Here is a 16,026-nt window from a genome sequence, read left to right as displayed (position 1 = left end):
GGAAGAATAGGAACGGTTAATCCATATACAGTTGTTTTGTTCAGTAATCTTGGCTATTATGGTGATATTTTATGTTACGAAAAACAAAAATACAAAGCTTAAAATAAAATATTATTTTAATTAGAATTTAAATTACATTCTGATTTCTAGAAGACACAGGGGGGGGGGGTTATTAGCCCTACTTCTAATTTTAGCTGTATACCACCCCTTTTTTTAAATAAACTAATGGGAGTGGGCTACAAAAAAATGGGATTATCAAGGTTCATGTGCGCAAAAATTTATTTACGTTAATCTTTGTTATTCTTTTGTAAAAGTCAGACATTTTTTTCAAGGGGGTGGGGGTCAAAATAGGTAATCCCCGTGGATATAGCCAGACGATGGTCAATTGTCATTTCTTATATGAAGGAATGGCAAAAGTATGTTCTTCTTCGAATCTTTTTTTAATTTTATGTTCAAAATCTATCAAAATTTTCGTTAGTATAATTTCGAACTGGTAGTGATTACTTGACTTTATATTGCTAAAATATGACCATCAATAAAATTGCCACTAAGAATATGATTCAACACGGCGGAGAGTTGCCTTTAGTCAACTCCCATGAAGTCTTAAAAAATTAGAGTTGTTGTCTTATTTGAGCCTTCTCAAGGCCATAAAACACAAAATATAGTATGAAAAGAAAAAGCAGGGGGCAGCAGTCCCCTCACATATGGGATTACTTCTATTCATTTTCAATATTAATGCCATGCTTTACTTTCCTTTGAAGAAAACTTCATTTATTAACTTAATTTTTATCAAAGTCAGATCAGTTTCTGGGGTATTCCCCACTTATTCTTTAATTATACAAATTACAACCTGTTCCATGTACACAGGTAGAATTTTTGCAATATTTTATGATGTCAGCCAGTTTTGCAAGCCAAAACTCATGATGAACACCTTATATCCCTTGTATTCTACTAATAATTTTTAGTCTTCAGAAGTCCTTTTAGGACTAGGTTATTAAACGTGGCTCATATCATTACTACTATGAAATATATTTTGATTATACATTGCCTTATACTTTCCGTATCAGAAACTACGAGGACAATCAATGGCAAGTTGTTTCTATGTTTCTACAAAATAAACAAGATTTTAGTTCAAATAGAAATAGAATCTCCGACAATTTTTTGGTTAATACCAAACCACTGGTTTTTAATAACTCATATAAATTTTCCTAGACAAAAATTAAAAAATACTTAGCTCAAATTCTGACAGAACAAAGTTTTTACAGTAATAACTTTCCCATTCTTTACTTAAGGGCTATGGAGTTGCAGTTATGAAAGGTCCATCTGTGCTTCTCAATGCTCGGTAATTAACTATAAATTGCCGCTTGTGCTCTTTTCACAACAAGAAATGTTTTGAGTAACGTTTGTTTGAATTTATGGCTAAAAAATGTGTTATGATTGATTCGCTTTGTTTGTGACAAAATCGCACTTTGGCAATAGAAGAGCAGTTTTTATGGCTAATTTCTTTTCTTTCTTTTTTTTCTGTTTTTTTTTTCAGTGACATACTTGATTTTTAATTATAATTAAATAAGGATATAGTTGTATTTGATTCAATTTTTGAGTTTTATTCTAGATTTGGTTTGAAACGAAATTCGTTCAGCAAAATTAATTTATATAAATTATCTTACTTTGTGAAACTAGTTTTATTGCTTAGTTATATTAAAGAGACAAGCGTAGTGCAAAAATGAGCTAAGTCCAAACAGTTAAATCTTAATGACGTGAGACAACATGAATATGATCCTAATTTTCTGCGAAAAGTAAGTGTTATAAGTCAGTATAAAAATGAGTCAAGCTGTGATACATTAAAAAATAAGCCAAGTTTCAACTCTGTAAAAAAAAAAAACGGTCCAAATTGGTTGCAAAAGTTATACTCAATATCCGACCTCAATATTCTTTTGCAACTTCAAGGATTGCTTTCAGGGCAAATAGGAGTTCTAAAAAAATAATAATAATAATAATAATAAAAACCGCACCATTTATAGCCAGTCTTATGGAATTTGATAAAATAAATTGCTCAAATAATAATTACTAGCTAACCCATATCATATTGTTCTGCTCTCAAAAGGAAGAAAATCCATAGAGAATCCCTCTCCCTGGAAAACTTTTCCCTACAGAAAACTCAATTCACGATAATATTCCTCTTTGCGTCTAAATAACGATCAAGTTTATAACATTAGAAGTACTTGGAAAAAGTCACAACGAGGACAATTCTACTCCTGAAAAATCAGCTTGTGGATTCTTGCCGCACAAAACTTGTCGCTTGCCAAATTTCTCCTCTCTGTGGAAAAAGAAATCCCGATAAATCCCCCCCGCCCTGCCGAGGAAAATTCTCCCGTTAAAATTCCTCTCGGCGATTCCCCATTATAAGGGAATCAAGACCACAAATCGGAAAACACGATAATGCGCAGAATTTATAAAAGTAAACAACAATTTTTTTTCAAGTGTTTTCAACACTTGTTCAAGTACTTTCCAAATAAGAGTTAGTTCGGAACTGAATGAAGTAGTCATTTACTCTACATTTATGTAAATTATCGGATCAATTCATTTTGTTTACATATGCAAGGAATTGGAAAAATATGTTCAAATCAAATTTATATTGATATAGAGAATTCCTTCCATCCCATGGAATCCTAAATCTCATTAGTTCCCCTAATAGAATGCCCCCCAATATTTACCCCCATGAAAATTCTCTCCACGTGCAAAATAACTTTATTTATCTATTTATTCTTTATTTACTTAAACCTATTTGTAAAGTTAGGTGCTGTTTAATATCAAATTCAGAGAATTTATAGACAATATATGTATATTTTTTTAATTTTAGGATATTGTTAGATGACAAAATTCACAATCAATTGAACCATTAATTGAATTTCTAATTATTGTAATTGGAAGGGACTGTGTTGTCTGGAAGGGCCTTTAATTTTAGTCAGCGAGAAAAGTATTAAGGGGTCCCTGGGGGATGATTTTCGCACCTAAAAACCTTTCAAAACTTTGCTCAACAGGTCCTAAAAGTATTTTGGCAACCCAAGGAACACTGTAGTAATGCATACAGAAAGCACACACACAGACATGCATCCGATTTTATATATACTTAATAAGAAAAACCAACTGAAATCTAAGAGCAGTATTAAAACTTAATACCAATAGAAACTATTCCGTATATGATAGGAGGGGGTCTGTCCCCTCCTTATTAACCTGTTCTCAAGGATAAAGTTTTTTCGTCTTTATGAAAAAGCTACTAATTCTAATTAAATGGCCTTATGTTTCAGGAGTTGTTCACACAGAATTGAGATTAAAAGTTAAACTTTAGCGTAAAGAAAAGGGTTTTTAGGAGGGGTATCCCCACTCATATACGGAATATTTACTGTTCGTTTTAACTTTTAATGCTGTCCCCTACTTCCAGTTGGATAAAAATATGTTTTTTATCGAATTTCTTATCGTTCTTCAAATAATGCCGGGAAATCCAGCTCTTCCTCCGTACAAAATAACCCACATAAAATTCCTCCATGGAAAATCCCCCCCCCCCCCGTGATACTTTTCCCTCCAGATAATTTGAGAAAAAGAACTTCTTTTTTTTTATTTAATCTCTTATTGTTCTTCAAAATCTGCCGAAAATCACCCTTCATGGTAATTTTCCCCGTAGTTCCCCCCCCCCTCCTTTAGAAAAATTCGTTCTGCGCTAAAGTCCTTCACGGAGGTTTTTTCTCTCACATCACGGAAATATGCCAAAGACAATTACAATCCCACAGAAAATATCCACAGAAATGACAATTTAAAATTGAGTCGTAAAAGAAGGTAAAACAAATAAACAAACATTATTATAGGAATCCTTTCAAATCCCCGCCCCCCATGCAAAATTAATCCTGGAAAGTTCATCATCGGGAAATTCCCCTCCAACAGGAAATTTTTCCCTTCTCCCAAAAAATATCTATATACCTCCTACTAACCGATGCTATATTTAGACAATGGGTAAACTTTATAGCTTACACCCTTTTCTTGGGGGTTGTGGGGAGTCATGTCTTACCCAAAGGCTTTGTTATTGGATCTTTCAACTGTGACCCTACGTGATGATGGTGTGGTATATGAGTTTTTTTTATATAGTTTTTATGAGGATAGACATAAATTACTGAAGATCATGAACATGGTTGTTCAAAAAATTGAAGAACCTAGTGATTTTAGGAAAACTCTAACTGAACCCTACTGTAAGTTAAGAATGAGCTTGGTAATAATTAGGGCATGATTTCTGTAGGATGCTTATTGCTTAGTATTATGATACTTTTTAGACTAACCTCCTGGGATCTGGTGTCCACGTCTGTGGACACCCCCATAAAACATTTTTTGTGCAAAGGCCTCACCACCTAGCAAAGATTTCGTTGTTTCAACATGCTTTTTGGACCTGGAAAGTCATCTACGATTTTTTTCAGAAAGTTTCTGCGACTTTTAGTGTTTTTTTTACAAACTAGAAAAGGCTAAAATAAGGAGATGAAAAAAAGCCAAGGTAAGAAAAAAGAAAAAAAAAGAAAGCGGGGAGAACGAGTTCTGAGAAAAATCAGGTGTACTTTCTTGATTTTAGACAGTGCTTAGATAGTTTTAAAAGCAGTTAGTTTGATAAGTGCCATCTTTTGGAACTTGGAAAATCTCCATGTCCACGTCTGTGGACAGGCGGTTCCAATCGAGTAAAAAGCTAGGGTTGATTTTTTGTAGTTCAAATCTTGATTCTAATGGGGATAGCAGAGGCCATTGATTGTTTTATTTACTAAATTGGTGACAACCTAGCCGCCACTCACCCATAAGAAATTGCCACCCCCGTACAGTGTCCCCGCCCACCCCCATTATGTCTCCCATACCCTTTTATTTCGTACTTTATAAAAAACTTTTATTACCTTTTTTGCAAATAAAATCAACCAAAATCACAAACCATAAGTCTGCTAAAAAATAAACGATTTGGTATATAATATTTTTTCATTTTTGACTATTTGTCTATTTTATTTCTTACCCTTTTTATCTTTTTATATTATTACCTTTAAAATATTTTATAGTTATGACCTATATTTATGACTTTTGTATTTTGTATTTTCTGACTGTTACCTGTCGTGTTTTTGTTACAGTGGTAACTCTGTGTTGTTATTGTATTATTTTGTTATTGTATTTTTTTTTTTACTAAGAAATGCAAATTTGGTCCACTAGGGTTTGTGATAGTTATTTTGCCAATCACTATCTATCTATCTATCTATCTATCTATCTATCTAGCTATTAGTTTCAAGCTTACTAAACCTGTTCCTTTATTGTAGTTTCCCTGGATGACGCCCTTGGAATGTTCGATGAGAGTGACCTGGACATCTCTGATTTAGATGATGATGAGGAATGGATAAAAAACCACTCCTTGTCGTCTTCAGACTCTGACGGTGAACCAGCTGTTGCAGCCATTCTGTCATCAAGCAGTTATGCTGTTCCTCCAAATGTTGAAAGTGAAGAATCTGATGACAACGCACCCTTAGGAACCCGTGCCAAACGCTTGAAGGCTGACAAAGTATCAGCAACCTTGTCCTGGAGGAAGTCTAGGCGGTTCGATAATCATCGTGGCCCGGACGTGGGCCCCGCTCATTTCCAGGACGACGATTGGAGTACAGAACCATTCTTTTTGCAATATTACCCGGAGACCTTCTTCGAACGTATAGCTTTTTGTATGAACTACAACTATCAGTTGGCCCACCACAAAAGCTTGAATGTAACTCCAGACGAGCTGAAAATTTTTGTTGGCATTGTCATCCTGATGGGGAACCTCAAGTTTCCTTGGATCCGCATGTACTGGTCTGGGAAGTTTAGGGTGGAAGCCATATCACAAAAGATGACTCGAGACAGATTCTTCACAATCCGGTCGAACCTGAATTTCGTTGTTGATTCAGAAAACTCAGACGAAAAAAAAAAAAAAAAAAAAAGGCTTTGGAAGGTGCAGCTGATCCTTTACACCTTCAGGAATATCTTTATCCAGTTGCCACGTGACAAGAACTGTTCAATTGACGAACAGAAGATAGCCTTTCAAGGTATGTCGACACTCAAACAATATGTCCCCAACATGCCCAATCCAGTTGGATTAAAGAATTTTGCCCTTGCCAGCTCCTTAGGGCTGATACTTGACTTCCAAATCAACCAGGGAGCCACCACCCTGGGAGAAGAGATGGTAGCACATCACTTGTCAGCTGGGATCGTACTGCGCTTGTCTAAGACCCTACCAGAAGGTACATACCTCTATTTTGACCGATTCTTCTCGTCTGTTAAGCTCCTCGACATGCTGGGTGAAAGAAAAATAAATGCGACCGGAACTATCATGAAGAACCGTTTGGGTGCCAACGGTCCAACGCTTTTTACCAAAACAGAAATGAAAAGAAAGGGCAGAGGAACCTCTGTCATGTCTGTGCGCTCAGATAGAAAAGTAGCCGTGACCCAGTGGTATGGTAACAAAGTGGTTCTCCTGTCTTCAAACTGCAAAGGTATAGAAGAGGAGACAGAGGTCAAACGGTATGACAAGCGCCAGGGGTCTTACGTGCTGGTCAAATGTCCACAAGTAGTCTCCGACTACAACATCTGCATGGGTGGGGTCGACCTTGTGGACCGCATGATCAGCTATTACCGATTTGAGACGCGTGCTAAAAAATGGACTGTGCGTCTGTTTCATCATTTTGTGGATGCTGCACTAGCCAATGCATTTCATGAGCTGAAGGGCCATGGGCCAGAATTTTCTGGTGACCTCAAACAGCTCATTGATCTTCGTTTCGACGTGGCCGAGTTTTTGCTCAATTCTGGAAGCTCGGAGTCACGAGGTCAAGAAAATAGCAACGAAGAGCCAATGGGTGAAACTCAACACCGTGTTTTGAGTGTGAAAAAGAGGCCAATCCCTCCACCATATGCCAGAGCTGCACTACATCTACCAGAATTTTGTGACTTGGCGAATGCAGCCCGGTGCAGAAGGCCTGGATGCTGCAAAAGGTCAAGATGGATGTGCTCGCAGTGTAAAATCATTCTCTGCATGACACGAGACAGCAACTGCTTCAAGAAATTTCATGAAGAGTAATGTTTTGTTTTCAACGTTTTGACAAATCTCTTTTAATAGACGAAACAGATTTTTACTATACTCTTAGCTCGATAGGGACCCAATGTTCACACCTGTGGACATCCTCCAGAGGGAGGGAGGGGGGTTCAACTTTTTTTTTTAGTTGATCAATGGTCAAAATGATTTTTTTTAAGTAAACTACAAAGAAATGAACATAATCAGAAAAGTATTTCTATGGTCAGGTCTCAGGAGGCTAAACGATCTTGTGGATAAAGTATTAAGACAAGAACAGTGTGGTCTTAAGAAGAGAGGAGAATGTGTCAACCAAATTTTCACTCATTGGTTAATAATCGAGAGGTACCTGAGTCATCCAACCCCTTTAATCCTGTTCTTATATATTATGAGCAAGGGTTTTACTCAGCTGATAGAAGAGCTTTAACGAAGGTCCTATCCTTTTATTGTATTTGGGAGGTCGGGGATGGCCCGGATGTGATTTTTGAAGTGGTATATCTTCTAAGCTACAAGGTTTTCTGTAGTTCCGTCAAACTCAAAACAAGCAGAAACTAACATAAGTTGTGTGCAAAACCCCTATGCATTCCCAAGGCCAGAATGAAATTTGTACTTTACTTAAAAAATACAAATGAATGTGCATTGTCAGTTTAATATACATATACTGATATTTTTTAATCAAAATGTTAATATTATTTGATTTATTGAAGTTATAAAAGTAAAAACATTTATATTTTTTTCAGCAAGGTGCAAATTTTGTTTTGGCCTTGGGAAGGCATAGGGGTTTTGCGCCCAACTTATGTTAATTTCTGCTTGTTTTGAGTTTAACTCGGTTATTTATTTTAATTTCTGTTCGTTTTGGGTTTCATTTATTTATCGATGCTGATTTGTGGTAGTTTCACGCTTGGTAGATTATTTGATTTTGTTTTTGCTCATTTTTTGTTTAATGGAGTTCTTTACTTTTCTTTGATAAACATATTTTGTGGAAACAGTTTTTTTATTCGTATAAACTTCGAAAGGGGTTAGTGCCCTTTTTAATAGTCGAAAATGATTCGAAGGCAACTAACCCGTCCCCGCGCCCACCATTTCCCTAAATAAATCCAATCAAAATTTTAAGATATCCATTTTGTTCAGTTTAGTTGAAAGGTCAGGAGATTATAGTAAGTAAGTAAGTAATTTTATTGCCCAAAAATTCGCATGGAATTAAAACGGAGTATAACAAAGGAAAGAGGAAAGAAAAGTCACACTAGGGAACATCACCAAACATATTTACACAATATGTGTAAATATGTAACATATGTAGTTATGTGTAATTATGTGTAGATATTCGCTCTTCCCTTAGCGTTTTTCAGAAAATTCTCGGTGACACGGTTAACACAGACTGTTGGATCGGATACACCATAGTTACGCATGATATAGGAGTTACTCGCCCATGGTGGAAGTCTCAGAAGGAACTTCGCGAATTGAAAAAACAGAACTCTTACTTTTGCACACTGGGCGGATGACAGGTATTTCCAAAAAGGTGCTATATAGAGTACATGTGGAAGGGCAATGGCATTATACAGCTACGAAAGATATTTTTGGCCGAACCCCAATGTCTGTTACCAATAATTGACCCATACGAATCAGGATTTTCACTTCTACGCGGCGTATAAGCAGCGTCCAGGTGGAGTAGAGGCTTCGACCGATTTGTAAACCAAGGCAAGCAATACTCTCAGATGGTTTCACAACTGAATTGCCCAAAATGGATTTCTTCTTCACACTGCCCTGCATTGAAAAACAAGATGGTAGATTTTGACACATTAAAGGACAAACCTACGCTATTGTATTCCCTATTCAACACATCAAAATTCTTCGATAGTCGATCAACGAACCAGTCCAAATTAAGCAAGTCGTCAGCATACGTCATCAATAAAATATATATCCCTTTTGAAACACAAGAAGTATCTACTTGGGCTTGCGCCGGCAGAACCCTATTGTTGTACAAACTCGGAGAAACAATTGAACCTTGCCTTACTCTTTTACGGACCGGTACAACAGCGGATTAGATCGGATTTGAGGGTATTTTGATTTGTGCTCTAAGGTTACTGTACATTTAATATAATACTCTAACAATGCACAAATTTAGCCCTTGCTTATACGCTTCTAGAAGGATCTGCGTGAGCACCGACGATTCAAAAGCCCGGCTCACATCAAAGAGCCAATAACTAGTGGATATAGTTATCAGACAAAATAGCAGCAAGGGTGAACAGAGCATCAGCACAACCAAGCCCAACCGTAAAACCAAACTGGTGGTTTGGCATTTGGCAACAGTGTCTAACGTTTGACAATATAAGCATTTCTAGAAGCTTGCATAAAACTGGCGACCCAGTAATTGGGCGATGCGCAGAGGATGTGTTAGGTGGCTACAAAATACATCGGGTACAAAACCGACTACGAATATTATCTGGTATAATAATGTTAAGATTTCATACAAAAGACGAGTAGGCCTACCATTCACAAGGTGAAGTGCACGTAAACCGTCAAATCCATGCGGTTGGATAGCAGATTCTCAAGTTGTTCGGTATATGGTCTAGCTACGCTGGGATTTGGGGCACTAAATTCACTCATAAAGTATTGTCACCCGTCTTTTGGATTACTAGGCATAGACTTAGGCGTGTTTTGGCGATCTTTCATGCGGTCTTTCCATAAGCGATTTGGATCATTAATTACTCTCTCTCCGTATAGTCATTTTTCACATTCGTTCGGTGCTGCTTGAGGGCTTTCTCAAACTTACGTTTAGTGTGTATACGAAGACAATTCAACACACTTGATTTAGGACGGCCACTTTCCCTCCACACTGAAAACCAGAATTTAGCATCCTGACATGCTTTCATTAGCTCTTTATTCTTTGAGAACATCGGTATTTCAGTACCTTTACAAGTTTTCCTAATGGGAATAGTAGCGTTTTCTGTGGTTAGTATTGCATGGGTGATTTCATACAGAATACATTAACCTGTATTTTAGTTTCCTGGATATTCCTTTGCACGTTGGCTTGTAGTAGACTAAATGGCACTTTGATCTTCTGAAGCGTCATGTCAAGCACTGTCCGATAAAGCGGTATGTCGGCCTTTGAGCAATCTTTTATTCCATACCACTGTGAAGTACTTTTGACCTTTGAGATACAAACATTAATACATGCTTCAATTGGGATGGGGTCAGCGGAGATACTTCCCATTAGCACGCTCACTTTGCCACTCACATTTGGTGTGCATGTCACATGGTCTATATTTGATACTGAACCACTAGTATTTACAACCGTGATATCTTTGTCTTTTGGGAGCACACGATACCGACTTTCAAGTGCACTTAGGATCAGCTGGGACCGAGGAGACGAGTCGTTGACTAGATTACAGCTGTAGTGTCCGATTATATTACATTCCAGTTTGGACAACATAGTAGTCTTGATACACTTTGCAAGAGCTTGCACTGCTTTCCAGAATCGGTTATCCGATCCTTCGTCACTGTAGTTTGTAGGAAGGTAAACATTGACAATCACCCGTTTCCCAACCCTTATAGCCGTAAAGTTTTCAGCTACATGAAGATTCTCGGATTCAAAGGCAGAACTACGTACGATCGCTAGTCCACTTGAGGGCCTCCCACTTTGACAAGACTTGGCTGGTACAAAATAAAACGTATGATTGTCAGAAAATTTGAGTAGGCCGAGGCTATCATTTGTCATCAAGTGTTCTTGGATGCACAGAATATCGCTTCGTTGACATAGTTCTTCAATTACAGAGATTCTGTGAGAAACACCTCCATTCATATTCCAAGGCACAATCCTAGTATTCTGTTCATTCATCGGAAGGTTTTTGTTTTCCGATTTGCTTTTTCATCTCAGGGCATTAGAATAACCGACATGTATGTTTTATCGACTTATATTCTGCACATCCACTTGGTTTCGTGCATGAGGTACTAGCTTTCGAAGTATGGCCTTGGACACCGCAACGTGGAAAAATATGGGGAGTGAAGAACGCCGCTGAAACGCGACCAAATTTCTGACAATTATAGCACCGCTTTGGGAGGTACACAAATTCTTCAATCGGAAAACGTCCAAAATCTAGTTTTGGCCGGCTTTTCATAGCCAGATCTAGCTGATAACAGGAAGAAGGTGTAACTTATAGTTTCGACTAGCACCACACTGCTCTACCCTTTCACAACCTGAAACGCAGGCTTTCACCGTGTCAGCATCATATGTGGTTAAAATATTTTTGATCACAACAATAAAAACTGGGGATTTTAACCTAGCTTCTACACTTTGTGATTTCTGGTTGATAGAATAAGCAATGCTGTCGGTCTTTTACTTCATTTTAACAACAATCCGCCATTCTGATCGGTTAATTTTCAATTCAACATCATCGACCGACAGATCTTCTCCGCAAGTGCTCGTAAGAATTTTTTTTGTTCTTCCGGCGTATTCATGGGGGGTGGGTTCTTCGAAAGTACGGAATAGGGTAGTGGAGAATGTCTATCTGGGGCGGAATTAGGTTTGCTTCCGTCACTTTTAGAATTGCCGGGCGGCCATGGAAGTGGAACTTGGTTGTAACGGTCGAGAAAACCCAAGAACTTCCGTCACATTTCATTTACCATGCGCCTACTTCTGCTCCGCTGGCCGGTACTTCTTGGGGATCAACTATAACGAACTTTGGGAGTTTTTTACTCTCTTTAGAGCATCGTGCTAGCAGCTTAGCAATATCCACTAAAATATCATGATCTTGCATACATTTCGTAAATCGATCACCAGTTTTGGCCTCCTTGGTTAACAGTTCTCTTGCCTTTAAAATCGAGTCTCTGTAAAAAAAATTCCACAGCTCGTTTTAAAAACGCTTCCTTCTTTATTCCAACAGCCATTGATCTCGATATATAGTTCTATATGGCATTTAGCATTATAGTCTCTCCCATGCTTGAAACTGGTTTAACCCCAATAAACAAGGGAAGTGTCAGCCCTGTTCAAACTGATCCCTGCAGTTTAAGGGAGACCCTCCCGGCAGGTACAACGGCACTTGCCACGGGTTTACTGCCCTCTTCTGCTTGTCAATTAAGGTTACGTACAAAACGGCTTGGCACACTATATATATAAATGATCAGAAATTGGGTCAGTAGATAAGTAGACACGTATTTAGGTAAAAAAAAATTTCAGGATTATACATCACTAATCCTTATTGCAAAATTTTTATTTTCTTCACTACAACTTGCTGAATTATTAATGTCCATATTTCTTATGTTGACACTTTGAACTCTGAAAACCAATATGTCCTTTAGGATAAACTATCCATTATTAGATCACAGCCCGTTCAGAATGGTTGCGGCAGACCTACATAATATCACTAACCAATTACAACTCAATTTCCCAAAAATAAAATAACTTTTAAGCCTCATTTCATTTCACCAAAAAAAAAAAAAAAAAAATTTTATTGTCCAGTTTCCATATCACCCCCAGCTCCACCGTAGCTACGTCCTAATCTCAGCAGCGTACTTAGCTTCGGTAACTCATCGAGGGAGAATTTATCTATCGTTGCATGTTGGTCACGTTTAACATATAAATAGGGTGGGACAGATTTCGTGATCCGTGCTTCAAGGCCTTGTATTCCACTTGTGCGTAATGTATCTCGGAATGCAAACAACTTTTTACGGGTTTCTCGCACAGATAGCGGAACATCATCAGTTAGGTAAATGTTAGACTGATTCGCCACTGTTTTATCACGAAGTTTCTGCGCATTCATTAAGATCTCTCGCTTAAGGTCCTTAGTTTTTACCTCAACTTTCAAAACTTTTTTACCGAGTTAACTTCCATCACTGAGCATTCGGGATTCACTCTCATTTCAAGTCCCTGCGAAACAATATCTTCAAACAGGGTTTTTGCATCATTACTATCCTTAGCCGAAATATTCCAAATTAGTAATTGTTATCGGCCTCCTTACTTTCAACTTTAATAATCACTTGCCTTTTAGTGCTCAATTGCGCCTTTACATTCACACATCCATCACTCAAAACGTGCATTTGAAGCTTTAAATCATCTGTAACTGATTGCACTCTATCCATCTGTGACTTTAAAACGGCAACTTCTCTAACAGAGCCCAGAGTCACAGTTTCCAGTTTAGAAATCCGATCCTCCATTCCCTTCATGCTCGTAGTAAGGTCAGCAAGGATTTTAGAATTATCTTTAATAGTTGCTAAGACTTACGACAAGCTATCAGCCAAACATGTTAAGGTAATACCACCCGAAGACACACAAGAAGATCTTGACGTATACAAAAACCGCTCATCGTGCTTTTGCTTCTTTCGGATTGAAGTTTCTGAAGTTCTTACAACTGAATTAATAAGTTTCCAGGTCCTTCTAACATCTTTCCCACAATAAAAAAACATCCTAAAATAAATATCAGACTTATCACCGCAAAAAAATTGATTTAAATACGTTCTTGTAACTTTTGTACTCATCCAGATGGCGGACTATAGAAGAATCATTCCAATTTTTCAAAGATAATTATTTCTTCTTCATTTCTTGGGTAAACAAGGAGTCATCAAAGTATTTAAAGGCTTTGATTTTTGTAGCCGGTACCACTAAGGTAAGCGGTTAACCGTTTGTAGCATTGCAGAAGTCACTGTGCCATAGAACAGATCAAAACGCGTATTAAAATCTGAAATAGAGTCAAACTAGTCCCAAGGTTTTTCAGTCAAACATAGTTTTAAACCTTGCAGGTTTTTATTGGAGAAATGATAAGTAAAACTTTTTTCAGAATTCAGTTTTACTAACTTAAGGCTCAGGAAGGGCTAAATCAAAAAGAATGGGAAAGTGGTGTGAAAGGTCACTTACCAAGACACACTTACAAAGAATTGGTACAGAATAAAACATAATATCAATTATAGTGGCTGATAACTGTTTCAGTTACTCTAATTGATATTAGCGTCGTTGGCACCATACCATAAGAAAGCATTGCAGCAAAAAAGTCTATTGACACAGAGGAATCATTCAAAAGAATAAAGTTAAATAAAACTATCACATGACTGATTTTGGACTAATTCCATTATTTTAATAAGATTACTTAAGAAATACGGAAGAGAAGCACTTGGAACATGATAGACTTCATAAATAAGCAACTTTTCCTAAGACAGAAGTTTCAATAAACAGTAATCTGAAAACTCCTAAAAAGAAAGAAAACTCCGAAAACTCCTCATTCCAAAAAACATCTCTACGGATGAAATAGGCGAATTTATTTTTTACCTCCCACTCCTATCTGTTCAGTCAGAAAAACAACCATGCAAATCAAAATTGAATCATTAGAACCATCCATAAAGTATCACACAGGCCAGCAACATATGGCTGAAATCCATCCATTAGTATCTTAAGTTGGTCAAAAGAAGATATAAGCCCGTGAGTATTTAGCTGAAGCACCGACAATCACCCATCCCCCTCAGCACGCTCAAAATATATAACGAATTTACGGTTTGAGTGAGAAAAACAGTTTAAATCTATCACTGTATCATTATTCCCAATCATAATAAATAATAAGTCTTCAGCATCAAGCTTTTTTCTTTCTAGAGTGGACAGTTGGTTTAACACACGGCGGAATAGTCTGAACCCTTATAACTAAATATGGAACATTACTATGCCAAACTTCTCCAGACCCCGGTCCCACCCGGTGAAAGCTGGTGAGAATACGATTCCAAATTAAAAGACATATATGAAAACTGAACTCAAAATTCTGAAAAAAAAAACTGAAACTTGGGCCTGTATGATAAAAAGAAAGGAAAAAAACACATAAACCTGAAACTTGAAAGGAATGAGTGAAAAGGAGAACTGAAATATAAATAACTCATGTGACACAGTTTTAGTGGCCAAAGGAAAAACCTGGGATATTGAGTAGTGCATACATTAACACATAGAATACAGAGCAAGAAAAAAAGAAGGAAGAAATAAAGAATACTACTTATATAATCTTGAACTTTCATTCAAAATAATCTATTGACCCGAACCTGCGATCTGAAGTTTGACCCTGTAATTTCACACAAATTTGACCCATGCTAGACGGCAAATTTCAATCACCATCATGCTCACGTGCTGTGTTAAAAATATCATTATTTTTCTTAATAAGGTTCTAGGACACGAAAATATTTGATTTTCCGAGTTACATAGACTACTATCTCGAGTGTCATATAATATTTGAATTACCCTTATTGCATGACTATCTACCTTAGTTCTACCCTAGGATGGATAGGCTATCTATCAACAAGTTAAATGACATCATTTTTATACAATTCTGTAAAAGGCTTGTGCCAGCTTTGTCGTTTAGGAGCGAACACCAATTCTGTTTGTCCTGAGATTCAAACTTTACCAGAAGAGGGGCAACTTTATTTGGCTTCGTTGGCTTTGCCAATCTATTTTTCACCAGTCTAATTTAGATTTTTGCAAAAGCTTAGTTCTTTTGTTACGGTATCAAATTTAGGCTTAAATTCAACAAAAAAAGCCGGATGAATTTCATTTTTGACTTCGCCAAAATCCAATTTCTTAAATCTTAAGTTCATGATGTCTAAGTTCATTTCCTTTTGTCTTAGTAAAACAGTTTATTGTTAAAGACGCATCTGTGTTTTTACCCTAAATACCAACCTTTTAGAGACAAGGTTGGTTCGGACGGAGATAAATGTCCCAACCGTCCCCAAATGTCCTGCCCAGACCCATGAGTGCTCTTGTGACATTAAAGTAATTTGAAAAATAATTTCAATAGATGGCACCCAATCGTTTGCTCTAGAATCTTCCTGTGGGAGCTACACTTTTCAAAAAAAAAAAAAAAAAAAAAAAAAAAAAAAAAAAACTATTGCAAATCCAGAGCCATGGGTCTTTCTGTTAAGTTCCAAACAGAGAACTCTGTTTGAATAAAATTTATGCTAAA

At 37.1% G+C, this 16,026-nt stretch overlaps 1 protein-coding gene and 1 pseudogene across 3 annotated transcripts in view; one reads left to right on the top strand and one right to left on the bottom strand.

Moving 5' to 3' along the window:
* The first annotated feature begins 985 nt into the window (after positions 1-985).
* LOC148953445 (uncharacterized) overlaps positions 986-16,026 on the top strand; it is a 314,181-nt gene continuing 299,140 nt past the window's right edge. For all 3 annotated transcript variants that reach the window (XR_016141712.1, XM_089088540.1, XM_089088539.1), the window contains exon 1: positions 986-1,088. Coding sequence is in view for 2 of the 3 variants with exons in the window: in XM_089088540.1 (XP_088944666.1) it covers positions 1,022-1,088 (67 nt within the window). In the remaining variant the exon portion in view is untranslated. The remainder of the gene's footprint in view (positions 1,089-16,026) is intronic.
* LOC148953447 (uncharacterized) lies at positions 9,808-10,940 on the bottom strand (annotated as a pseudogene).

Source organism: Artemia sp. Qi Xiang Cuo, chromosome 4, assembly GCF_049724085.1.
Source record: "Artemia sp. Qi Xiang Cuo chromosome 4, ASM4972408v1, whole genome shotgun sequence".
Classification (NCBI taxonomy): domain Eukaryota; kingdom Metazoa; phylum Arthropoda; class Branchiopoda; order Anostraca; family Artemiidae; genus Artemia; species Artemia sp. Qi Xiang Cuo.
Note: the sequence above shows the minus strand (reverse complement) of the source record. Positions and strands in the feature narration are given on the sequence as shown.